General features: G+C 41.4%; 1 protein-coding gene across 1 annotated transcript in view; it reads left to right on the top strand.

The window, feature by feature from the left end:
• Positions 1–26459, top strand: part of LOC310987561 (nuclear factor of activated T-cells, cytoplasmic 3-like) — a 39649-nt gene extending 13190 nt beyond the window's left edge. Inside the window, exons 5-11 of the mRNA XM_083973877.1 lie at positions 515–677; positions 4643–4842; positions 7369–7541; positions 10164–10304; positions 11027–11082; positions 16912–17641; positions 26105–26459. Coding sequence (XP_083830003.1) covers positions 515–677; positions 4643–4842; positions 7369–7541; positions 10164–10304; positions 11027–11082; positions 16912–17641; positions 26105–26247 — 1606 coding nt within the window. The 3' untranslated portion in view covers positions 26248–26459. The remainder of the gene's footprint in view (positions 1–514; positions 678–4642; positions 4843–7368; positions 7542–10163; positions 10305–11026; positions 11083–16911; positions 17642–26104) is intronic.

Raw genomic sequence — 26459 nt, 5'->3', positions numbered from 1 at the left:
CTCTCCCCGCCACAGAAACAAACACTTTTTCCTTGTTGTGATGATTTCTTTACAAAAATAAACGGTGGAGCAGTGCAGTGGAAATGTCCAAAATATCTCCGACCGTTTATTTTTGATGGGATAGTAATGTCTTTCCAGGATGTTTCAGAGTTCGGCTATCTGAGGTGAGTGGCTACATGCAAAAACACAAAGTTTATACTGTTTATACTCTACACTATATGAGTTCAGTGGTGTCTCTAAGGATTCCAGTCATGTACCATAGATATTTGATTGTTTTTTGAGTGTTTGTTGTGGTTGAAAAAATTGCCCCCATGCGTTGTCGCTAGCGCTAGCGCCGTCTAGCCATGGTGTAACTCCAGTTTGTCTGCATCAATTTTAGTCGCGTTTTTGCATCAGGACAACGATTTAGGGGTCAAAAATAACCGGAATTCTCCTTTAATCGAAACACAAACACTAGTGAAGGTGTGTTTGCAGCAGAGTCTGACCATGATGCATCTCTCCTCTCTCCCTGCAGCGCCGGCGCCCCCCCGCCCCTGGACTGGCCGCTCCCCAGCCGCTACGACCAGTGTGAGCTGAAGCTGGAGGTGCAGCCCAAGTCGTACCACCGGGCGCACTACGAGACCGAGGGCAGCCGGGGCTCCATCAAGTCGGTCGTGGGAGGGCATCCCGTGGTGAAGGTACGACACGACACGACAACATCCCATAATTGAGATTTGAGATTTATTTATTTTTGTAAAAATGGGAACAGTAAATATTGATGGACATTGACATGTAAATATGTGGGATTGTAGCCAAGTGGCTAATTTCCATCCCCAGTCCCATTGGCAGGTTGATGTTAGACATAAGAAACAATGACGATAAAAGGTACAAAAAGTAAAAAGTACAAGGGGCAGGACTAGGACAACAAAACACCTTGACATCTTACACAAAACATATATGAACGACATACATAAACCACCAGTTAACTGACCATAGACGGTTAAAAGAGTGGGTAAGGGGACCAGAAGATTACTGAGAAGTTATAAAGTGCTATAGTGCTAGTTAAAGGGATAGTAGCATTTTTTAAAGTGGGGTTGTATAATCTACAAATAGCCCCTAAGTACTTTAATTGCAGTAGAAGACTCTCTGCACTCCTCCCGTTAGCAACGCCAGCCCATAATAGCCCTGCCCAGAGATTTACAACATACATTGTTGTGAACAGACCCAAAGAAACGGCCTATTTTCACGGCCTAAAAGAGGTTTTACCTGAAAAAAAATACACAGTTCCATTGTTCGCTGTAATATAATTTTTTCCAGCCCCTCAAAGTGCAGGAAAAACACAGTTTCTATTTGGACCTAACCAACTCACATATCCCTCCGCCCAGGGTTAGCGCCCGCCGATCAGCAGTTGGTTAGGTCCAAATAAAAACTGTGTTTTTCCTGCACTTTGAAGGGCTGGAAACTATTATATTGTAGTGAACAATGGAACTGTGTATTTTTTTTCAGGTAAAACCTCTTTTAGGCCGTGAAAATAGGCAGTTTCACAACACTGTATGTTGTAAATCTCTGGGCAGGGCTATTATGGGCTGGCGTTGCTAACGGGAGGAGTGTAGAGAGTCTTCTACTGCAATTAAAGTACTTAGGGGCTATTTGTAGATCATACAACCCCACTTTAAAAAAAATGCTACTATCCTTTTAAAGTGCTATGTGCTAAAGTGCTGTTTGCTAAAGTGACGATCCCATAGCACACGATTGCACATGCAGATGTGTGTCCAATATTGCACAGAGTTTGTATACATAAATGTATTATGTACACACCATTGTATGAAATTGAGATACATATGTTTATGTATACACAATACAGAAAAGAAAAAATAAATACATAAATAATAATAATAATAATCACCACCTGTCCCTCTGGCCAGATGTGTCTCTATGTCATCTGTGACGTAGAAGAACAGACACAGAGAGAGAGAGAAACTGAGGTGTGAGGGTGTGAAGTGAGAATCTGTTGAACAGGAAGCGAGTGAAGCTGCTGCAGCTTTGATGTTAAAGCCCCAGTGTTTTAACTTATTTGGATTTTTTATTAGCAAAAATCAAATATTGCTCTTTTTATTTTGCACAATTTAAAAGAATACAACATAAAACATAATAGATGATAATGAAGAGGCAAAAAAAACCCACGTTGGGCTTATCTGAAGCCTCCGCCTTATAATGATATTAATGTTAGAATTGAATGTACTAAAGCATAAGATAACATGAAAAAAATGATAAAAAATAATAGTGACTAACAACAATATTATAGAAAAAGAAACAAAATAAAAACAAAACAAAACAGAACTTTCATAAATACGTATTTCACTGAAGTGGAATCGCACCCGCATACAAGTTAAAGCTTTCTGGTTCCTTAGAATGAGTTGTTACAAGTCGTTACAAATACATAAGTGGGCGACGCACCGAACCGAGGCGGCCATGTTGCATCGTGACCGTAGGTAACCACGGAAACGGCCTGTTAAAACTGTCACCACTGTGTAGTGTGAGGAAGGACGGAGGCACTGGTGTTGCATTCAGGTGCAGTCAGGCAGACGGCCGTCGGCAAACCAACCGGATGTCATTTTACTCCACCAGAGAAAGACAAAGGTAAAACAATACCACATCACCATGACAACATATTGTCAGGCCTGTATTGTTTTGCCTCGTGCTGGCGGACCACTTGTTTACATAGACGCTTGTTTATCCTGGGTTCCTACGCAAGTATGGAAAAGTATGGAATTTGATTTTATACATTTCCAGGTCTGGAAAAGTATGGAAAATGGAAACTATTGTATGGAAATATATTTATTTTATTTATCTTATCTTGGTTTGGTCTTATCTGAAGTTATTTGGGTTAACTATTTTGTATGTGCTATTGTACTTAGCTACAATCTTCTGGAAATTACAGTATTTGGTTGCATAATGGCAAACACATTCTGAATAATGAAAACAAGATAAATTGCATGATTTTTTTTATATTATGCACATCTATTTACTTAAATATCACAAATTATTTGAATTTTTTTACAGAGAAGTCTGGAAATTAGAATTTTCAAATGTGTAGGAACCCTGTGTGTTACATGCAGCGTCTGTTGTCTGTCTGACGTCTGCCCGATTTCACGTGAATGCAACATCAAGAAATCAAGAATACGTTCAGATATGCAACCGCACCTACGCATTATACCTTTAAAGAGTAAAATACTGATCACGTATCAATATGTGATGACATCATTGTTATCAATGGTTCAATCAATGATGATGTCAGATACAGTCAGTGTTGTTGGATGTTGGATAAACAACAAACAGAAACATGGTCCGTGTCACACACACACACACACACACACTGGGCCAAAGCAGCAGGTGTATGTGTGTGTGTGTGTGTGTGTGTGTGTGTGTGTGTGTGTGTGTGTGTGTGTGTGTGTGTGTGTGTCCGTCAAGGCCTCCCGTGTAACGGACACCAGCAGCTTCTATTCTGGGCGCCACATTTTCACGCGGCCGCTGGTTTCTGTCTGAGAGAGAGAGAGAGAGAGAGAGAGAGAGGTGTTGCTGCTGCACAGGAACTGAAAATCACACTTTTTCTGCACCGTGAACATCATTGTAGTTGTTGTTGTTGTTTTTAATTCACCGAACGCAGCAAATCTGACTGCACTCAACTTTTATTTTGGAGCAATGAAAACAAAACTCTGCTAATTACCAGGAAAAGTAACTATTGCGTTACTTGAAGAAAAAAAAAAAGCTTAAATATGTAGGTAGGAATAATACTTAGTCAGTTGGTTAGTTCCAGTTAAACGCCTTTTTCCCGACCGGTTGGACTGAAAACAAAAAAGTCAGTGTAATCATCCTACACTTAAAGGGATAGTTCAACATTTTGGCAAATTGGCCCATTGCCATAATCCCTATAGTCATAGCAGTAGGTTCGTTACCTTTAATTGTCGGTGCAAGCTATTTTTAGAACGGCGGAGCAGAGCCGCGAGCTGCTCAGAGCTACGCTACGGAGGCTCATTATGGGATTTCTTGGTTTCCCTCATCAAACTCATCAAATACACAATCCAACAACTCCACAACGCTCTGGTGGACAAGTTGTGAGCTGCACATTCACCACGCTATGAGATAATAACACAACGTTACCAGACAGAGTTGTTTTAGAGGCAAATACAGAGACTGCTTGATGAAAAACTGTCCCTGAAGGCAACGCGCATTAGCTGTTTTACATGAATTTCCCTCTAAAACAACTCTGTGTGGTAACGTTGTGTTATTATCTCATAGCGTGGTGAATGTGCAGATCACAACTTGTCCACCAGAGCGTTGTGGAGTTGTTGGATTGTGTTTTTGACGAGTTTGATGAGGGAAACCAAGAAATCCCATAATGAGCCTCCGTAGCGTAGCTCTGAGCAGCTCACGGCTCTGCTCCGCCGTTCTAAAAACAGCTTGCACTGACAATTAAAGGTAACAAACCTACTGCTACGACTATAGGGATTATGGCAATGGGCCAGTTTGCCAAAATGTTGAACTATCCCTTTAAATTTGTTGGTTGTGGTCTTTTTTTTCCAGTTTATTTCTGCTTTTTATGTTTGTTTGTTCAATCAATCAATCAATCATCGTCTCTCTCTGTGACCCTGTGACCCTGCAGCTGAGCGGTTACAGCGAGCAGCCCGTCAGTCTGCTGCTGTTCATCGGTACGGCCGACGACCGCTACCTGCGGCCACACGCCTTCTACCAGGTTCACCGCGTGACGGGGAAGACGGTCACCACCACCTGCCACGAGAAGATAATGGGCTACACCAAGGTGCTGGAGATCCCGCTGCTCCCTGAAGGCAACATGTCCGCCAGGTACGGTACAGTACAGTAACCCAGGGCAACGCTTTTACCGATAGCGAGTCGCATTAGCGTCCAGTTTTGTTTTTATAACCTGTCAGCTGTTTAGTCTGTTTTAGAAACCTGTATTGTTCACATCTTCTTCCGTTTTCTTTCTTCTCCTTTGTTGCTGCTTTTTAGATTTATTTATTTATTTTAATTTTTTCAATTTTATTTTTATCAGGGAGAAACATACAAAGTCATTTCAGTACCATTACACTCATACAGAGCAAAACAAAAACATGTATTTGGACAATTGTGTTAACATATTCTCCAAGCTATTACTCCCCCTTTCATTTTACAATGTTTTAAATAAGAACATTTGAACAAAAGAAGTCACATTTACTCATTTTTCCATTTAGATTTATTTTATTTAGGTTTTTGTCAGTTTAATCCGTCAGTTTTTTTTCCCACAGTTTGGATAATAACAGGATGATAATAGTAATTATAATAATTAAACATTTTCTGTATCAATCCAGCACCTTTCTAAGAACAAACTGACAACAACAAAACCAAACGTGGAGTAAAAACCTGACGTAAAAACAACAAACTCCACTGTGCAGTTTAATAATAACATTATTATAACTTTAGAAGATCACATGAGAAACAAATTAACCATCAGCAAGATAGTTTTTTAGTTTAGTTTAGTTTAGTTTAGTTTAGTGTGTTTATTTTGGTCTTGTAAAACCAAGTCCAATAGATGAATCCAAACGTATAGATACAAAACAAAACAAAAACACAAGGAAACACAATGCACTTTGACTGAAAAGGTGTAGGCTGAAGCATTATGAAGCTTATTTTGCCGACCCTTCTTAAATTAAACATTTTCCGTTCACTCATTTAAAAAATTTTGACAAAACAAAAGACCTGCATATTCTACATACAGCAGTGTATGAGCACAAATTCAGTTTTATATTTATTAATAATATTATTTTTAAATGAGTTTCTGAATATGTTAAGTGTGTTGCACAGTTTGATTTCTAATTCTAGATTATTCCATTGATTGACTCCTGTAATTGATATACATCTTTGTTTCACATTTGTTCGTACCTTTGCTTTTGTATACACATGAGTCCCTCTTAGTTCATATCTACTGGTTCAAGTCTGAAACATCCTCTGGACACCTTCTTGAAGCATATTATTATTTACTTTGAACATAATTTGAGCAGTTTTATAGTCCGCAAGATCATTGAATTTTAAGGTCTGTAGGTTTATGATAAGTCAGTTAAAAACAGGAGCAACTGGAGGTAAAATAAATATGATAAATTAGGGATTTAAATGGCGCTAATGATAAATATGAGGTAAGTTTTAGATTGTTCTGCGTAGTGTTACAAGCTGCAGGTGCACAGTATAATAAAAAACTAGACTTTTTCCAAGTTCAGTGAAGAACAATAACAGCTGAGATCTGCAGTGTAATCCACATCAGGACAAACACCAAAGAGTTGATATAAGACGGTAAAAGACCAGTGATGGCTTTAAAAATGAACACGTAAGATCAAACCCACTAGTAATTATACATTTTCTACATTCAGCACCTTTTCTAAACAAACTTACAACAACAAAATCAAACACAGAGTGAAAACTTGACTTAAAAACAACCAGTTCCAGTGTGAGAGACTGAGCTGAGACGACTGTTGAGATCACGGGTGGATAAGACGATGAGGTTTTATTTTGGAGTTGCTTTCAGGAAGTACAGGATTGCACAATTCTGTTTTATTTAGATACAAACCTACTAAGTGTGCAGGAAACACACATTAACGCTAAACTTAAACTTCTGCTCCTCTTTTTAGAAGGTTTAATCTGCAATGATTGATTTTTAATAATGATTTTTACATGCAAAACCACTGATGCACGTTGCCTTCAGGGACAGTTTTTCATCAAGCAGTCTCTGCATTCCCCTCTAAAACAACTCTGTCTGGTAACGTTGTGTTATTATCTCATAGCGTGGTGAATGTGCAGGTCACAACTTGTCCACCAGAGCGTTGTGGAGTTGTTGGATTGTGTATTTGATGAGTTTGAAACCAAGAAATCCCATGAGCCTCTGTAGCGTAGCTCTGAACAGCTCACGGCTCTGCTCCGCCGTTCTAAAAATAGCTTGCACCGACAATTAAAGGTAACGAACCTACTGCTATGACTATAGGGATTATGGCAATGGGCCAATTTGCCAAAATGTTGAACTATCCCTTTAATACAATAAGAGGATAAAAAGAAGAGTATGACGTCACATAACTGGGTTTTTAAGAAGTGACACTAGCAAAGATGAGTAACTCTTTATTGGATCTGTTTGTCTTTATTTTTCATTTTGTTTGTAAACTGCTTTTTGAATTCTGTATTATCTTTTTTTTTATCTGTCTCTGAAGACGACTACTGTTGTTGTTACAGCTTCCACCTTCCTCTCCTGCTCAACGTTTACCTTTAAATTTATATTTATGTATCTATAATAATGTGCAAATGAAACTAAAACTAAAGAACCAAGCCCTCCCGCTCTCTGCTCCTCCGCAGCATCGACTGCGCCGGCATCCTGAAGCTGAGGAACGCCGACATCGAGCTGAAGAAGGGAGAGACCGACATCGGGCGGAAGAACACCAGAGTCCGTGTTGTGTTCAGGGTCGCCGTGCCTCAGCCGGACGGACGGTTGCTGTGGCTGCAGACGACCTCGGTTCCCGTGGAGTGCTGTAAGTATCTCTGTGTCATTATTAAAGGGATTCGCCAATTTTTTTTTTTCTGTGTCTTGCCTCACTCCCGAGTCCATGACCAGCAGATAGACACCATCCTTTCGACTGTGCGTGCAGTAACAAGGGAGATAGAGCCGTATCGCCCGTAATTAGCTTAGCTCAAACACTGGAAGTGTATGGGTAGTGTTAGCCTGCCTCCACCTAAAGTCGCTAATTAGCTTAGCTCAAACGCTGGAAGTGTATAGGTAGTGTTAGCCTGCCTCCACCTAGAGTCGCTAATTTGCTTAGCTCAAACGCTGGAAGTGTATAGGTAGTGTTAGCCTGCCTCCACCTAAAGTCGCTAATTAGCTTAGCTCAAACGCTGGAAGTGTATAGGTAGTGTTAGCCTGCCTCCTACCTAAAGTGGCTAATTAGCTTAGCTCAAACACTGGAAGTGTATAGGTAGAGTGTTAGCCTGCCTCCACCTAAAGTCGCTAATTAGCTTAGCTCAAACGCTGGAAGTGTATAGGTAGTGTTAGCCTGCCTCCTACCTAAAGTGGCTAATTAGCTTAGCTCAAACGCTGGAAGTGTATGGGTAGTGTTAGCCTGCCTCCTACCTAAAGTTGCTAATTAGCTTAGCTCAAACGCTGGAAGTGTATAGGTAGTGTTAGCCTGCCTCCTACCTAAAGTCGCTAATTAGCTTAGCTCAAACGCTGGAAGTGTATAGGTAGTGTTAGCCTGCCTCCTACCTAAAGTCGCTAATTAGCTTAGCTCAAACACTGGAAATGTATGGGTAGTGTTAGCCTGCCTCCACCTAAAGTGGCTAATTAGCTTAGCTCAAACACTGGGAGTGTATAGGTAGTGTTAGCCTGCCTCCTACCTAAAGTGGCTAATTAGCTTAGCTCAAATTCAAGTTCTATTGTCATGGTTTTCTGTATGTAAAGGGCAACGGGTGTTTTATTTTGTGAAAGTAACCGGAAGTGCGTTGGTCTAGCTAGCTAGCTTGAGTAGCGCTGAATTTGTCCGAACAAAATTGTAAACAGCTGGTATTTAGACAAATTAACGACACACTGCTGATCTAAACGGCTACTTTCTCGCCTAAACATGTTTGAAATGTCGATAAAGTGATATATTTACAGAGTTTAGAGATAAAATTAGCTCGGGTAGGAGGCAGGCTAACACTACCTATACACTTCCAGCGTTTGAGCTAAGCTAATTACGGGCGATACGGCTCTATCTCCCTCGTTACTGCACGCACAGTCGAAAGGATGGTGTCTATCTGCTGGTCATGGACTCAGGAGTGAGGCAAGACACGTAAAAAAAAATTTGGCGTATCGCTTTAAACACACAGACCGAGAGAGACAGAGAGAGAGATGAGAATCTGCAGAACGAGCCGAGCAGGAAACAGAAGGGAAGTGAGATATTAGTTAAGAACTGGTGCTAAAAGTTGATCAACACAGATCATAATCAGTGTGAGGTTTTAGTTTTTTCTTCTTCTTCCTCTTCTTCCTGTGTAAAAAGTGAACGCCTGAACATTAGTTTTATGTTTATGTTTTATTAAGATCCCCATTAGCATCCACTATACTGCACAATACAGACCAGGGATCGACCGATTATCGGCAGAAGCAGATAATATCGGCCGTTTTTCCACTGATAACCAATAAAATAAATGTATTTTGGCTGTAATGCAGCCGTCTCTCTGAGCCTGAAAGTCATGACTCTTCGCTGTGTAACAACGTCCCGCCCACTGAACCAAGATCTGTGATGTGTTTGGAGTTTAAGTGTCAAAATTTAAGGTCTTTTCATCACAGATTTTCACAGCGTACAAAAAAACAAACAGTTTACTGTATTCAGTCTAATCCCAGGTGTGTTATTCTAAATTCTGACACCAACATTTTCACTTTTACTGTAAATGAATGTCATTCTATATATAAATATCAGTTTCCTTAATTACAAGACAAGACAAGACAGCTCCAACTGAGTTTTTATAATATAATGATGATACCCATATATTAATAATTAACTGGAATAGAACCCATAACTTTACATCAAGGAAAACATCTTAATTAGCAAATGTTCTTCTTTAATTAATGTTCCTTTAGAGCTTTTTTAAAAACATATAAACTATTTTGTTGTTTAATATAGTCTCTGGTACTTGCGTTGCTCTGTACATGACTGTGTTTCTAGTTGAAGTAGTTTTATTATGGTAAAGTAAAGCAACCGTCAGCTACAGTTAGTCTGCAATTTGAGAGACAGTTAATGGCATGCATAGTTAAAAAGGTCAATCCAAGGATTTTATGAATCGATATCGGATCTTTCTAATAAAGATCGATATTAACCAGAAAATCTATTTTTTAAACCCAGCCCTAGAAAATATATGGACTCTTTGTGGTTATGACAGTTCTTAAGAAACTCATTAAGGAGTACAAAAGTCTATTTTTCCAAATCAAACCAAGGAAGAGTTTTTTTTCTGTTTTAATCACAACAACAACAGTAAGGTGGGAATGTAGAATGAATGGATAATGGTTTCTGTACGCGCTTTGGGTATCAGACATCAATAGTAAAGCGCTATATAAATGTAAACCATTATTATTATTATTATTATTATTATTATTAACGGCTCTCCCCTGCCTGCGCCTGCAGCCCAGCGCTCGGGGCAGGAGCTGCCCCACGTCGACAGCTTCAGCCCGGCCAGCGGCTCCATGGACGGAGGAGACGAGCTGCTCATCACCGGCTCCAACATCTCCACGCAGTCCAGGGTGGTGTTCATGGAGAAGGGGCCCGGTACGACCAGATCGCCTCTTCATCATCATCATCAGCATCAATCCGTGTATCATTCGTTCATTCGTTTTTCAGAAATAAAACCAAAAATAAGAAAACGAAAAAAAAAACAACTATTTTTCTCAGTATTCGTTTCCAAAACTGAAATGAAAAACGGATGACGACTCGTTTTTTCAGTTTTCAATTTTATGCTCAAATGAATAATGGAAAAAAACGGATAACGAGCGTTTCTCGTTTCATGTTTCATGCAATTTTGATCTGAAGCAAGTTCAATGAACCGTGTAATAAGCAGGATAATGTATAGTTGGTCGGTTGTTATGGAGAAATAAACCCCTTCAGGTTCCAAACTATACATTATCCTTTACTTTGCAGGCTCTAGCAGTAAAGGCAGAGACGGTCACTTCCAGATCACGGTCATTTCCGGCTCATTGAACTTGCTTCAGATCAAAATTGCATGAAACATGAAACGAGAAACGCTTGTTATCCGTTTTTTTCCATTATTCATTTGAGCATAAAATTGAAAACTGAAAAAACGAGTCGTTATCCGTTTTTCATTTTAGTTTTGGAAACGAATACTGAGAAAAAGAGTTGTTTTTTCGTTTTCTTATTTTTGGTTTTATTTTGAAAAACAAATGAACGAATGAACACGGATTATCATCATCAGTCACATGTTCATTTGTGTTGTTTTGAACTCGAATGACAAAAGTTTTTCTGTCGCTCCTCAGACGGACGGTCGCTGTGGGAGGTGGAGGCCAGGGTGGTGCCGGAGAAAAGCAGCGGAGTGAGTATCATAAACATAAACATGTAGATTAAATATGTTATAAAGTGAAAAGTCACGTTTCACCCTGAAAATCATTGAACACTGCAAACGATTTGATATTCGGACGTTTCTCTTTGGTTTGTGAAGGAACAACACAAAATAACAGAGGGAAAAACGAAAAATCAAATCAAATCAATGACATTTTACACACAAAACTCCTAAAATGGACAGAGAAAATGATTGGCACCTGTTAAAAACTGAAAGAAAGGGGTTTCAAGCATTTTAAATGACCTACAGGGAATCACACTTGCAACCAAGATTTCTGTGTGTAAAATGTCAAATGTTTTGTGTTTTTCCACCTCAAACTAAACAAATACAAGTCCGGGGACCAACACATTTCTAGCTTACAGTGATCTTCAGGGAGAAATTGGGGCATTATCTTTAAAAAAAAGTGCAGGAGTGCCAATATTTTGTGTCCATGACTGTATAAAAGTATGCTTTACATTTAAAAACGTCACTGTTTACATATAAAATGAACACGATGAGGGTGTGTGGAGAGGAGGAATAAAATAATAATGTGAAAACACTGGTTCTAAATGACGGCAGCTGTTAATTAACAATAGAAACAATAATAATCATTAAGAACATGAAAGAATATTAGTCAGTCCGAACAGCAACAGGAAACTGACTCTTAGTGAAAGTAGGTCACCACCAAACTCCAGGTCAACGCCAGTTCACCGTCTCTGCTCCAATCAGATCAACCACAGATAAAATGAGTGTGAAAGTTTGAAAGGAGGAAGAAGAAGAGGAGGAGGAGGAGGAAAATGATAAACCCAGATAATGTGAGTGGGAGGAGGAGGAGGAGGAGGAGCTAAACACAGACTTTAAAGGTTGGGTCTGGAGTTTTGTGTCCAAAAATAAACACTAGACTTGTACAAATGAAATCCGTCTTAATCGTCACCTATGGGCCGTTATAGTCAAAGCAGCTCTCTTCCATGAGTCCAGTGTAGGGGTTGCATGACTTCAGATTTTTTAAAGTCTACTCTAATGTTATGAAAGTTGAGTCGACGTCGACTAGTCGCTGATGACGTCATTCATATTTTTCCCATCATAAATCACAGGAGGAGGGAAATGCTTTGCAACAATCTGTATCCACTGACAGACGCGCATGCACAGAAATGAGTCCACAGAACAGCAGCTTTATAAACAACAAGCTGTAAATCAGTTTGTTTTTCTGTAACATGCACTCCTATACAAGTGCAAAAGATAATACTGTAGCTACTGTCCGTTAAACAATTAGGGAGGAAAACGACACACAGGCCTCGTCACCGTCACAGTCCTGCTCACTCACAGTGTCACTCACATTTTTTTTTCTGGTTGGTTGTTGCTGTTGTTGGTTGTTGTTGTGCGCGACGTAAAGCTGTCGATATGAGCGGAGTTTTTTTTTTTTTTTTAATTGCCGGCAGCCCGGACACACTGCCCGCGGAAGCGCAGCGCCTCACAGGCAGCAGCTTCTCCTGCTCTCTCCACTCCGGTCAAACATCAACCCGTCTGTATCTGCTCGGTTTTCCACAGGTCTGTCTCTAGCGCTGTATGTAGCCTATGGATGTGTGTCTTGTGTGCAGACGCAACTGACAAATATTTATAGACGGACAGCAAACTTAATCATCGTTTATTTTATTTTGAAAATTGACTGGATTCTCTCGCCTTTTCTGTGCCCAACTTCCTGTCTGGTACGTGCTCGTTCTATCCAGCTTGACGGCGCTCGTATTTTTTTCATTCAGCGCACTCAGCTGTTGTTTCAAGCCGCTACTCTTGTAGCCTATGTTACATGATCAGCGACTAGTCGACGTCAAGCTCAAAACGTCATTGTGGAGCAGTAAAGTCGACTAGTCGATTAGTCGACTAGTCTGTGCAACCCCTAGTTCAGTGTAGAGCTTTTAGCTTTGTTCACCCGTGCTGTAGAAAGTTCTAACATGACCACATCCTGAAAGTATCCCAGCCATTTCCCAGCATGTAGGTTGTGAGGAGCTAGCCAACGTTGTACTATTGGCTTTTTGGCAGCCGTCAAACCAGCCGGCCATTTCTCATTCAGCCCCAACTGTGAATCATCATTGAGCAAGAGGATAGTCGGCTCCAGAGGTACAGGTTTATCAATCATATTAGATAAAGTTAGATAAAGCTTTTATTAGTGCATTCTGTCATTTTTTAAAAAATATTATGGTTATTATGTCTTATTTCAATTAATCTTAATATTGTATCTGTTTAGCACTTTACCTGCCCAGGGACTACAGGCGGAAATTAGCAATTGCTATAACCTGGCTCAAAGCATCTCTTCTTGTTTTACAAGATTAATGTTTTTTTGTGCATTGTCCCTGTTTTAAATAAATAAATTCATTCATTCACTGTTACCTTCCTCCAAAAGCCATAGACCTCTGGGCAGTCCCATACCATATGTTTAAATGTTCCTGGTGTGTTCAAGGAGCACAGGCCACAGTTTGGGCTGGTTGACAGCTTCATATGAAATCTCACAACTTAGTGGCGTCAGATAGGCTTTCTGACACAGCTTATAATGAATCAGCTTCTTGGACGAGTGAAGTGTGTTCTTCCAGACACTTGCCCAGTTTATGTCCTCTTCCGCAACAGCCAAGTCTCTGGACCATGCCTTGGCCAATAAAGGGTAGCTCTTTCTGTGTATGTGTTTGAAGTCGTGAGTACACAACTGATACGAGTCCTCCTAGTGTTCGTTGTGGATAGCCAGAGAGAGCATAGATATCTATGGTGAGAGAGTCTGTGTTTTCTCTCCAGCCAATGACGGAGCTCAGGTGAAGCTACGTGCAGCAGAGTAGGAGGCTCAGGGCTGTTAGCCGCACTAGCTGTCTGATGCTAACGAGTGCTAGCAGCTAGCACGTCTCTCTCTCTCAGCAGCAGCAGTCAGGACCGCAAAGAAAAAGAAATACAGTCTGAGTGAAGCGCTGGAGCCGCGGACCGATTCCCCACCGTCACCGACACTGGTAACAAGTATTAGGGCCGTTGTAGTGAGCTAGCTCGATGCTAACTTCGGCTAGCGGTAGTGGTTAGCATCCGCCGCCGTATATTGTTGTCAGCACCTCATCAACGCTGGTGTCTCTTATTTGTGGCGGCTGCCAGCGCCACACGGGCTTTGTCTTTCAGCGATCAAGCGCTGCCTTCGTCTTGGTTAAAAACGATAACAGCAACGGCAGCTGAGATCGCTGTGCTGTCACCATAGGAACGCAAGATGCTTACGTCCATCTTCCTCAAAGTGAAGTCTTGTGGAGGGAGAATTAGAGACTAGATTATGGCTCATTCGTAAAACACCTTTCAACGGAAACACCCGCAAATAGCAATAGCACTTTTTCGAAGTTTCAGAAATATCGCTTTTATTTTGTGAAAATCTGTAAATTGAAACGCAGCTCGTAATGCCCATCCCTACTTATTTTTTATTACTAGTTTATCTTAGTTTTTTTATTCATATTTATTCTAGATTGGTATTTTAGATTCACAGATTGTTTTATTGTTTTTAAATGTTTATTGTCTGTCGGTCTACTGTCTGCACCGAGGGTCTGAGAGTAACACAATTTCGATTCTCTTATATCCCGTACATATTGTGGAATTGACAATAAAGCCGACTTTGAACTTTGAACTTTGAACTATGTTTGTAGCTGCAGCTCAGTGGGAACCTGGATGAGTTTGTGACTTTGTGAAAACAAACCAAATTTACCTGAGGGTATAAATAAAGTAACCAAGACAGAAGAGGCATAATGTTGTTGAAATTGCACACATCTTTGTAAAATAATAGTGAATACAGAACTGTAAATGTCTTATATTTGTGCTTCTTTGCACTAAAACAAAGGGAAACATTTAGACATCTCGTTATTTATAGGTTATTATTCTGTTTTTATAATCGTCCGGCCCACTTGAGATCGGAACTAAAATGAGTTTTGACATATTCACATATTGTGTGATTACCTGCGATACATTTCTTACATATAACCAACGGTTCTTCTGATTGTCAGATGTAGACGACGGAGCAGAAACACCTCGAACCAGGTTTCAGACTGAAAACGCCCTGAATCTGTTTAAAAAGTAAAAAAAAGTTCATATTTGCAGCTTTAATTTTGCTTTTTTTTGTCGTTTATGTGTCGCGTGACGTTCATTCATTGTGTTGAGGTGCGTTCAGGGTCGAGTCGAGTCGAGTCGTCCCACCCTGAGTTGAATCTCACCAAAAAAAACAAAAAAACCCCAGTCTGGTTTTTTGAAGCTCGTTTCAAGATGGCGGCGAGGATTCCCACAAGAGGAAGCACAAAGAGGAAACTGAAGAGAGCTTGTTAAAACCACAGAGTCTTAGACCGTGTGTGTGTGCAGCTTTCATCACGTCATCGTTTAAAAAAAAAAAAAAAAGTCAGTTTAGTCTTTTTCTTTTTTTAGAGTTTCAGGTTAGACTCTGATTTAAGGTGGAATTCGATGATGTGTGTGTGTGTTTCTGTCAGATTTAGGTGGAGTGTGGTTTTTTTGTTGTTTTGTTTCATGTTTGGTTTTGTTCCTGTTGTCGTGAAGATATTCTGCTGACACATGTGGCACTCAGGGGTTAAACATGGCAGAGGATGTTTCAAACCACAGTGGTGTGTGTTCTTCAGACTTGATGCAGCCGTCAGTCAGTCAAAAGTTTTATGTTTTTACACCTTCAACTGTTCGTTCTGCTGTTTTTCTGTCGAGACTAAACATGAATATCATCAGGTAGAGAACTCATCAAGAACTTACGTAAAGGCTAAAACAAGATGTTAAATAAACAATCATCTACCTTTATTCTGAAGGAGCTTTAATACAAACATGTACCTTTATTTTGAAGAAACTTTAACACAAACATGTACCTTTATTTTGAAGGAGCTTTAATAGTGACATCTGCCTTTATTCTGAAGGAGATTTAAAACAAACATGTACCTTTATTTTGAAGGAGCTTTAACACAAACATGTGCCTTTATTCTGAAGGAGCTTTAATACAAACACGACCTTTAATTTGAAGGGGCTTTAATAGTGACATCTACCTTTATTCTGAAGGAGTTATAATAGTAATATCTACATTTATTCTGAAGGAGTTATAAAAGTAATATCTACCTTTATTGTGAAGGAGCTATAATAGAAACATCTACCTTTATTTTGAAGGAGCTTTAATAATGACATCTACCTTTATTCTGAAGGAGCTTTAACACAAACATCTACCTTTATTTTGAAGGAGCTTTAACACAAACATCTACCTTTATTTTGAAGGAGCTTTAACACAAACATCTACCTTTATTCTGAAGGAGCTTTAACACAAACATCTACCTTTATTCTGAAGGAGCTTTAACACAAACAACTACCTTTATTCTGAAGGAGCTTTAATACAAACATGTACCTTTATTCTGAAGGAGCTTTAACACAAACATCTACCTTTATTCTGAAGGAGCTTTAACACAAACATCTACCTTTACTCTGAAGGAGCTTTAACACAAACATCTACCTTTATACTGAAGGAGCTTTAACACAAACAACTACCTTTATTCTGAAGGAGCTTTAATACAAACATGTACCTTTATTCTGAAGGAGCTTTAACACAAACATCTACCTTTATTCTGAAGGAGCTTTAACACAAACATGTACCTTTATTCTGAAGGAGCTTTAACACAAACATCTACCTTTATTCTGAAGGAGCTTTAACACAAACATCTACCTTTATTCTGAAGGGGTTTTAACACAAACATCTACCTTTATTCTGAAGGGGTTTTAACACAAACATCTACCTTTATTGTGAAGGAGCTCTAACAGCCCCTGTGTGTCCCTGTATCTCAGTCCAGCCTCGTGGTCGACGTTCCTCCGTACAACAAGAAGGCGTCCGGTCCGGTCCAGGTCCAGTTCTACGTCTCCAACGGGAAGAGGAAGAGGAGCCTGACGCAGAGCTTCACCTTCCTGCCCGGTGTTCGACGAGGAGGAGGAGGAGCAGGAGGAGGAGGAGGAGGAGGAGGAGGAAGAGGAGCAGCACATCTGGTCAAACAGGAACCGTGGGAGCTGGACCACATCTCCCACAATGCACCTGCTGGGTTCAGCCCCGATTTGTCTTACTACGACTCCTGCGACCTCCTCCTCCCGGTGCATTGTGGTCCTCCTCCTCCTGCTCCTCCTCCTCCTCCTCTTCCTCCTCCTGCTCTTCAGACCTCCTTGATGTTTCCTCACTCCTCCTCCCTCCCTCGACTCTCCTCCTCTCCCTCCTCCTCCTCCTCCTCTCTGATTCCTCTTCAGACCTTCACCATCCCTCCTCACCTCACCTCCTCCTCTTCTCCTTCTTCCTCTTCTCTCCCCCTTCACACCTTCTCCCACATCCCCCCTCAGACCTCCTCCTCCCACTCCCCCTCCCACTCCCTCTCCTCCCCCTCCTCCCCCGTCGTGGTCGTGGTCGGACCTCAGAGGGATCCCTCTCCGAGCCGAGGCTTCGTGACGCCGACCGACCGGAACATCAAGCAGGAGCCGGAGGAGCGGCCGAACCTCGGCTCGCTGGGCCTCCAGGAGATCACGCTGGACGACGGTGAGCACACAGGGTTTTATTTTGTTTATTTTATTTTATTTAAAGCAGAAGTAAGCAGAATGTTTGTGTTAATATAAGTCTTAAATAGTCATATCTAGGGCTGGGTAAAAAAATCGATTTAATCGATTCTGGATCGATTTCATTTAAATTTTGTAATATCGATTCACAGCGCGTGAGATCGATTTTTTCCCCCGGTAGTCTCGTGCGTGATGAAGCAGCGGCGCGGTTACGTCTGATGCTCTGACTCACAGTAACTACCAGCGGAGTTTCTTTCTTCCTCTTTGTAGCTGTGCAATGTAGCTATTGCTGTGTTTGATATGAATAAAAACCAAACCAAACTACGAGCGGAGTTCACATCAGCTCAGGACAGGTGATCTGCAGGTTATTGTTTCACTTGAGCGCTCCGACGCTGTGTGTGTGCGTGTGGCAGCGGTGCGCTGACACACACACACACACACACACACACACACACACAGACATCTAACAGGAACCGCATGTTCCTCACGCCGTAGGTGAGCCTACATACTGTATGATACGTGTTATCACCGCAGAATGAGGGACACGAGCAACTCGAGACTTTTCTCTTCCACTTTATGACCGTCGGATCATAACACATGACGACCGGACTCCGGAGGGAGGCGACGTGACCGGGCCGGACTCGTCACCGGAACCGCTCCACACATTCACCGTCACTTGATTTACCATGGGCTCCGTTTCTACACATTTCCTCCCTCAAGAGGGAGGGAGGGAGCTTTAGCTGCTGCAGACTTGACTTGAGACAGTTTGAGGTTTTTTTTTGTTTTTTTTTTACCATTAATATTATTTTTACACTTAAAGAAACAATGCCTTAATTATAAATTAATTAAATAATGCAATTTGCAGTGATGGAATGTTGCAGTTCAATTTCACTTTCACTTGCAATTCCTTTCTAATTTCAAAATTGCCCTTTTGAGAATTGGAACAGTTTTATTTACAGTTCAAGTTTAAACTGTCACATTTACAAGTTTGCACTTAAAAGCTGTTGTTTATGGTGAAAAGAAAAAAATAAAGAACAGTGTATTTTGTAACACAGAGTTGAGCCATTTTCATTTTTCAAGAGGAGATTGAATCGATTCTAATGAAATCGAATTGAATCGAATCGAATCGTGATTAATCGATTTAGAACCTTAGGAATCGAAATCGAATCGATTCAGGAAATTGGCCACAATACCCAGCCCTAGTCATATCTTCCAACGGCAATCACTTCTATAGAGTGTTTGGTCTGAAACACGGGTCTGTCAGTAGTTGGGTTTCCATCCACCTTTTCTTATGCGCATTTTGTGAAAATGCGCATAAATACTTGAATGGAAACGCCAGAAATTCGAATAAAGGCAGTAAATTCGCATAAAAGTTCATACGCTTGGAGGGGGTGGATTTGTCAGCGTATCGAATAAAGGAAATGCGAGTTTTTGTGATGGAAACAGATTATGCGAATTGAGGCAGAGTTTGTGGGTGAAGCTGCTGGACTTCACCCAGCGACACCCCGGTCTCCCAGCTCTCCTCTCTGCACCGCAACACAAACGCACTCCGTAACCCATAATCTTTTGTTTATGACGGTTAAGACGACACAATCACACGCCGTAACATCGTCATGTAACTTATTGATTTTTCACCAGCTTCGTATGTAAACAGATGCACATGGAGGAGAGGAGCATAACCAAAACAGCGGAAAAGCGAGCGGACTGTCACAGTTCCCTACTGTCTTTCTGTGTAAATATCTCATGTTACAACATGAAAACCTGAGGCTTATATTCAAGTGCGGCCTATACCGTATATGTATTTTCTTTTAAAATGTAGCTGGTGCGGATTATACAGGTGCGTCTATAGTCCGGAAAGTACGTAAATTGTCCATGATGTTGAGTGTCAGCTGAGTGTCAACTGTTGGATACATTCACGCTCTCTTATGACGTAATCTCACGGTGCACTCCTCCTAATCGCAAAACACTAATGAATGGAAACGTTCAGAAATTCGCTTTGCTTTTTGCGCATTTTCACAAAATCCGCTTTTAAATTCGATACGACTTGGATGGAAACCCAGCTAGTCACTCTGCTCTGCTCTGAGCCGAGGAGAAAACTTTCCTTGTATCCTACAACCTTTATCCAATGAGGAGAGAGAACGGCATAAAGGGGCGGTCCTCTCTGTGTGTGCAGCCAAGGGATGCGCATGAATGTGGTGACGTAGGGACGAGGGCGGGGACTGCTAACTCCATCGGCTGACAGGAAGTTAGACAAAACCACCGGATCGCTTACTTCTGCTTTAATAACAAAAAGAAACAAAAAATAGACAACGACTGACAACAAGGAACAAGGAAAACAAACAAAAAAGAAAAAGAAGTCGACCACTTTAAAGGGACAACGAGGAGTTTTGGAAAAGCGAAGCGTTTTCACACTACATTTATGAGCCTCCGCACCGTGAAATTCTTTGACCGGCGCAAGACAGACTCATGTTTTCATTCATCAAGAATTAAAGTCAGAGGTTGGAAGACGATCACATACCGTCGTGGTTCCCACCATAAACGGTGATTCTGCGATGTTATTCTCATGACTCGCCACGAAACCGAAAGTAAAGAAACGCTGGTCGGCTCGCCCAGCATTTCCACCACCACTAATAATAACAAAATAACCATAGAGACAAAACCATATATTTATCTAAAATGGACCATTAACAAGTGGTAACGGAGATTCATCCACATTAATATGAGACTTTTTTATAACCAAATAGAAACTCCTCGTTGTCCCTTTAATGGGCCCATTTTCTATAAATCTATGGTTTTGTCTCTATGGTTATTTTGTTTTTATTAGTGGTGGTGGAAATGCTGGGCGAGCCGACCAGCGTTTCTTTACTTTCGGTTTCGTGGCGAGTCATGAGAATAACGCCGCCGAATCTCCGTTTATGGTCGGAGCTACGACGGTATGTGATCGTCTTCCAACCTCTGACTTTAATTCTTGATGAATGAAAACATGAGTCTGTCTTGCGCCGGTCAAAGAATTTCACGGTGCGCGGAGGCTCATAAATGTAGTGTGGAAAACTCCTCGTTGTCCCTTTAATGACAAAAATAGACAACAAATGATGTTTACAGGAAAAAAAACAAAAAAAAAGAAAGAAGTCGACCACTTTTAATCTGAAAGATCTGTCAGCAGCTTTCTCCTGCGACAGGAAGTGACAAATGAGAGACCATAACGATATGAAACTTTTATTGTGATACTCTAACGACAGGAAGTTGATCAAACGTGAATCTATAACTGCAGGAAGTACTTTTACTGTGATAATTAATGACAGGAAGTACTTTTATTGTGATAATTAATGACAGGAAGTACTTTTATTGTGATACTCCAGCTGCAGGAACTACAGGAAGTGATTTAAGCATTTTTTTTTTTTTTTTTTACAGCATTTTCTTTTTCTCATGCTGTGCTTTTACTTTGGAAGGGTGTGAATGCAGGGCTGCCATTGGTCCAGACCTGGAGTGACTCTGATTCATTGATAAAAACAAACAGTGTATTGATCTTTAAAAATCATTAGTTGAGACTCAAACTGGTCCTGAATCAGTTTCTACTGGACAGCTGTGTGTGTGTGTGTGTGTGTGTGTGTTTACACTCTGTTGCTCTGTGATGCTGGTTATTTATATGTCGTGTGTGTGTGTGTGTGTGTGTGTGTGTGTGTGTGTGTGTGTGTGTGTGTGTGTGTGTGTGTGTGTGTGTGTGTGTGTGTGTGTGTGTGTGTGTGTGTGTGTGTGTGTGTGTGTGTGAGGGCTATTCTTAGCTGTGTGTGCTGGTTGCTGCTCTGAATGATGCAGACGGAGTTAATTTAGAGTCTCAGTCGGCAGCAGCTGTCGTCGTCTAAACCTCCATCTCCATCTCCGCCTCCTCACACACACACACACACACACACACACACACACACACACACACACACACACACACACACACACAGACACACACACACACACACACACACGCACACACACTTTGACTTTGGCCGTGAACCGCCGCTCGATCGTCTGTGGATAAATGTCACGGAGGCCGCGGCAGCTGTGATAGGACGATGGAGGATCCTTCATGACGTCACAGAGCAGAGATACAACGTTACAATAAAACAACCAGAGCTGTCGTTGACGTTGATCAATAACCGATCAATAACCGCACAGATGAGCTAGTGATTAACGATTTAATCATCATCATAGTTTAATAATGACACACATACACCTGAAGAAGAAGAAGAAGAAGAAAAGACATTTATTGGCTTAAAACATTGAGAGAGGGGGGGGGCTTGTTGTAATGAGCTGTGTGTGTGTCTTTAAATCAGGTGACGCAGCAGATTTACCGTAAAATTCGGAATATAAGTCGCAGTCTATTCTTGAGGGTCTCAAACTGGTTTTCTATTGACTGACGGTGAAACGCTGTTAAAAAAACATAACAATAAAGCCGTTTTCCCACTAAAATTAGCGGGTCGACGCAGGTTTGTATGACGGACGTCCGCGGCACAACACGTCACTTTAAAACAGACTGTCGCTTCTTTTTTTTTTTCAATCGTTTTTGGTCAGTGTTGTTTGATCTTTTAATAAGGTCCAGGTTGTAAAAAACGGAAATGATCCTTTAAATGGGTTTTTTGGCCAGTGGGAAAGGGGTATGAGATTATTTTCTGTGAGAGACTATGGCGGACCCGAACGAGTCTTGTTAATTAATCAGACGCTCCCGTCACATGTGAAGTAGAATGAGGGTCAAGTAGCGATCCCATTTAGAAAAAGTGGATTTGTTTTATTTAAAAAAATGTATTTCATTAGGGGAAAAGTGGCACTTCCTGCTGTTTATTTGAATAGGAAATATTGAAAGACAAAATGCAATTTACACATGGACATCCCACAAGCCCCGCCCCCTCGGCATGTCGACACTCTTTTTCTCTCACACACTTTTTTTGTCGAGGGGAGCTTGTGTCGAATGTCGGTCTTTTTGTCGACAAAAAGTCCCATCCCTAGTTTACACCGGTCACAACGCGTCCATGACAACCTCCGGAGGGGGTTTGGCCGATCGGATCACTGTACTTTCATGTGGTCAAGCTCCATCTGATGGCTGAAAACGCACCGGTGTGTAACCCGCACCCAACTTTTTGGATGAAAAAAAAGGGGGAAAAAAGTGTACACCAAATTTTACGGTACACGTTTATTCATCAGAAACATTCAAACCCGATGAACTGACCTGAGTTTGGTGTTTAAAGGTCAAAGGTCACTGTCTGTGACCTCACACCTGGAACATCTGGCTCAAACACACACACACACACACCTGGAGTTTGAGTTGTGCGTGTCCAGATGCAGGTGTGTGTACTGTGTGTATGTGTGTGTGTTTGATGGACTCCCTGCTGCTGCTGATGGTTATCACTGTGTGTGTGTGTGTGTGTGTGTCAGGTTTCACAGCAGCTATGAATAGACTGAATGAAGTGTGTGTTCTGCTGTAAATAGACGAGGAGCTGAGCAGCTTCTACTACTACGACCACACACACACACACACACACACACACACACACACACACAGCCAGACTCCCATCGATCGATCAGGTCGTTAATCACCAGTTAATGGATCAATGAGCCACGGAGAGGAAACAGTTTCCACGAAGCTTCTCCTTCCTCTTCTGGTTCAGATGAAACAGTGAGTGCAGCAGCTGCTCCCTCCGGTGGCCGATCACAGAACTGCACCGATCAGCTTTCTGTTGTTATTATTATTATTATTGACGAGTTATTGATCCATCTGCCTGCAGGGACTCTGACCTGGTTTTACACAGCACAGACCAGGAAGTAATAAAACACACAGAAACATAACAACAACAGCTAAATATAAATACATTATTATGTTTTTATCTACAGTTTTTTAAGGGGAGACACTACAGGTGAATAGAAATAAATAACAGATATCACCATGTTTATCACTCACATTAAGACTAATATTTTTTGTATTACAAGTTTTGTCAAATTTTATGTTTAAATATGTAAATGAGGCAATATCTAATGAAATATGCACTAATTTGCATACATTTTCCAGAACCGAAATCTGACCAATGGATAAAGCCTCTTTCAAAATTCTTGTTTTATTTTGTTGACATATTAGAGTCAGAAGTTTTTACAGAGGAGGATTTTGGATATCTGTTTTTATCACTCTGTATATGAGAAAATACTGTCACCAGTGCTAAAAAGAATCCAATTTCTCCATGTTTTTAGGAATAAAATGTTGTATAAATGAGGCCGTGAATGATGTATCAACAATCCCCTCTGTAAAAACCTTCAGAATATAGAAAGGGAGCAAAGTGGAAGGTTTGGTGTCTGTAAGTGCTGCTGAAGTGGAGATTTCTAGCTCAGAATATGAGTCTGAAAAACAAATTTTGCAAAAACGGCCTTTAAAGGTTTGTACTGTAAAATTCCAGATTGTTATTGTCAATCTACCTTTACGATTTGTTGCTGATACAAAGGAAATGACAGTTTTTGGAGCCCAGATTATTGTTCAGGGGAGAGAGAGCTTTACAATGATACCTGACATGACATGGGTCAGACTAACTTTTGGTGAATTTAGTAGAAATCTACTGACGAAAGAGACAAAATGAAGTAAAATAAAAACCTTAATATGGATTTTCTACCATTTCTTTTGACTTTTCTGAAAGAAGACATGTTAAGGAAGAGAAATAGCCCAAAATCTCAAAATGGATCAAAACCTGGCTGTAGTGTCTCGCCTGCCGACCTCTGATCTAGATCTAGATAAATCGTTGTATATTGTAACAAGATTGAATCAGCGATGCATCATTTTGCTTCAGTTACAGCAACACAACATGTATTATTGTGCTTAGTGATTTACAAAGTTCTTACAAAAATTACATTTTACTGTAAACACATAAAGAAAAATAAAGCATCACAAAACCACAAAACATCTTCACCGCCGCTCTTCTGCATCATGTTTGGTCGAATAGGCTACCACATTGTGTTGCGTTTCTTCCTCAGCCGTTTAAATTTTTCATCTTTTTCTGTATATTTTTTTTATTTTCAATACTTTTTTTTTGTATTTCATTTTACATGTTGTCAATATTTTTGATTTGAAATTCCTAGAGGGGAGAAAGGGAGAAAAGGGGAGAGAGAGAGGAGTGGAAGGGGGAGGGCGAAGAGAAAAAGAGAGAAAAGGGGAGAGAGAGAGGAGAAAAGGGGAGAGAGAGAGGAGTGGAAGGGGGAGGGAGAAGAGAAAAAGAGAGAAAAGGGGAGAGAGAGAGGAGAGAAAGAGGAGAGAGAGAGAGATGAGAGAAAAGGGGAGAGAGAGGAGAGTGAAAGGGGGGGAGAGAAGAAAAAGGGAGAGAGAGGAGAGAGAGAGATGAGAGAAAGGGGGAGGGAGAGAAGAAAAAGGGAGAGAGAGGAGAGAAAGGGATAAAAGGGGAGAGAGAGAGAGGAGAGAGGGGGAGGGGAGAAAGGGAGAAAAAGGGAGAGAGAAAGGGAAAAAAGGGGAGAGAGAGAGGAGAGAAAGGGAGAAAAGGGGAGAGAGAGAGAAGAGAAAGGGGGAGGAAAGAGAGGGAGAGGGGAGAAAAAGGGAGAGAGAGGAGTGAAAGGGAGAAAGGGGGAGAGAGAGGAGAGAAAGGGGAGAGAGAGAGGGGAGAAAGGGAGAGGAGAGAAGGGGAGAAAAGGGGAGAGAGAGGAGAGAAAGGGAGAAAAGGGGAGAGAGAGAGGAGAGAAAGGGAGAAAAGGGGAGAGAGAGAGGAGAGAAAGGGAGAAAGGGGGAGAGAGAGAGGAGAGAAAGGGAGAAAGGGGGAGAGAGAGAGGAGAGAAAGGGAGAGGAAAGAGAGGGAGAGGTGAGAAAGGGAGAAAAGGGGAGAGAGAGGAGTGAAAGGGGGAGGGAGAGAAGAAAAAGGGAGAAAAGGGGAGAGAGAGGAGTGAAAGGGGGAGGGAGAGAAGAAAAAGGGAGAGAGAGGAGAGAAAGGGAGAAAAGGGGAGAGAGAGAGAAGAGAAAGGGAGAGGAGAGAAAGGGAGAGGGAAGAGAGGGAGAGGGGAGAAAAAGGGAGAGAGAAGGGGAGAAAGGGGGAGAGAAAGGGAGAGAGAGGAGAGAAAGGGAGAAAAGGGGAGAGAGAGAAGAGAAAGGGAGAGGAAAGAGAGGGAGAGAGAGGAGTGAAAGGGGGAGAAGTGAAAGACCAGAGGAACTGACCTGAGTCTGGTGTTTAAACGTCAGAGGTCACGGGTCGCTGTCTGTGACCTCACATCTGGAACATTGTGTGGTCGTGGCGGCAGCAGAAATGTTTTTGTTTTTGTTTTTGTTTATTTTTTACCGTTTTTGAACCAACGAGTGTGTTTGCATTTGGAGAACGAGCCGTAAACGTTGTGTGAAGAGTTTTTTCGTCTCGGTGTAAAAATAAAAATAAATAACCGAGCTTCTGTTTCCTGTTTGTTTGTTTGTTTGTTTGTGTTGCAGTGAACGAGATCATCGACAGAGACATCTGCAGCCTGAGCGCCGTCGCCGTGGGCAACCAGCCCGACCAGTTTGACCAGTACCACCAGTACATCAGAGGAGGAGGAGGAGGAGGAGGAGGAGGAAGAGGAGGAGCAGCTCCGTAGCTGCTGCTGCTTCCTCAGGAGACGACCGCCGTGTTGCTGCTTCTTCCTCTCCTCCTTCTTTCTACTTTTTCTCCTCCTCTTATTCTCCTCTTTCCTCTCTTTTATTCTCCTTGTCCTCCTTATTTTCTCCTCTGTCTTTTTATTCTTCTTCTCCATTTTCTACCCTTTCTCCTTCTTTTTCTTCTCCTTTTCCCCTCTTTTTCCTTCCTCTT

This window comes from Trachurus trachurus, assembly GCF_905171665.1.
Source record: "Trachurus trachurus genome assembly, chromosome: 6".
In the NCBI taxonomy this organism is placed as follows: Eukaryota; Metazoa; Chordata; class Actinopteri; order Carangiformes; family Carangidae; genus Trachurus; species Trachurus trachurus.
This window is presented reverse-complemented; position numbering and strand designations above follow the sequence as displayed.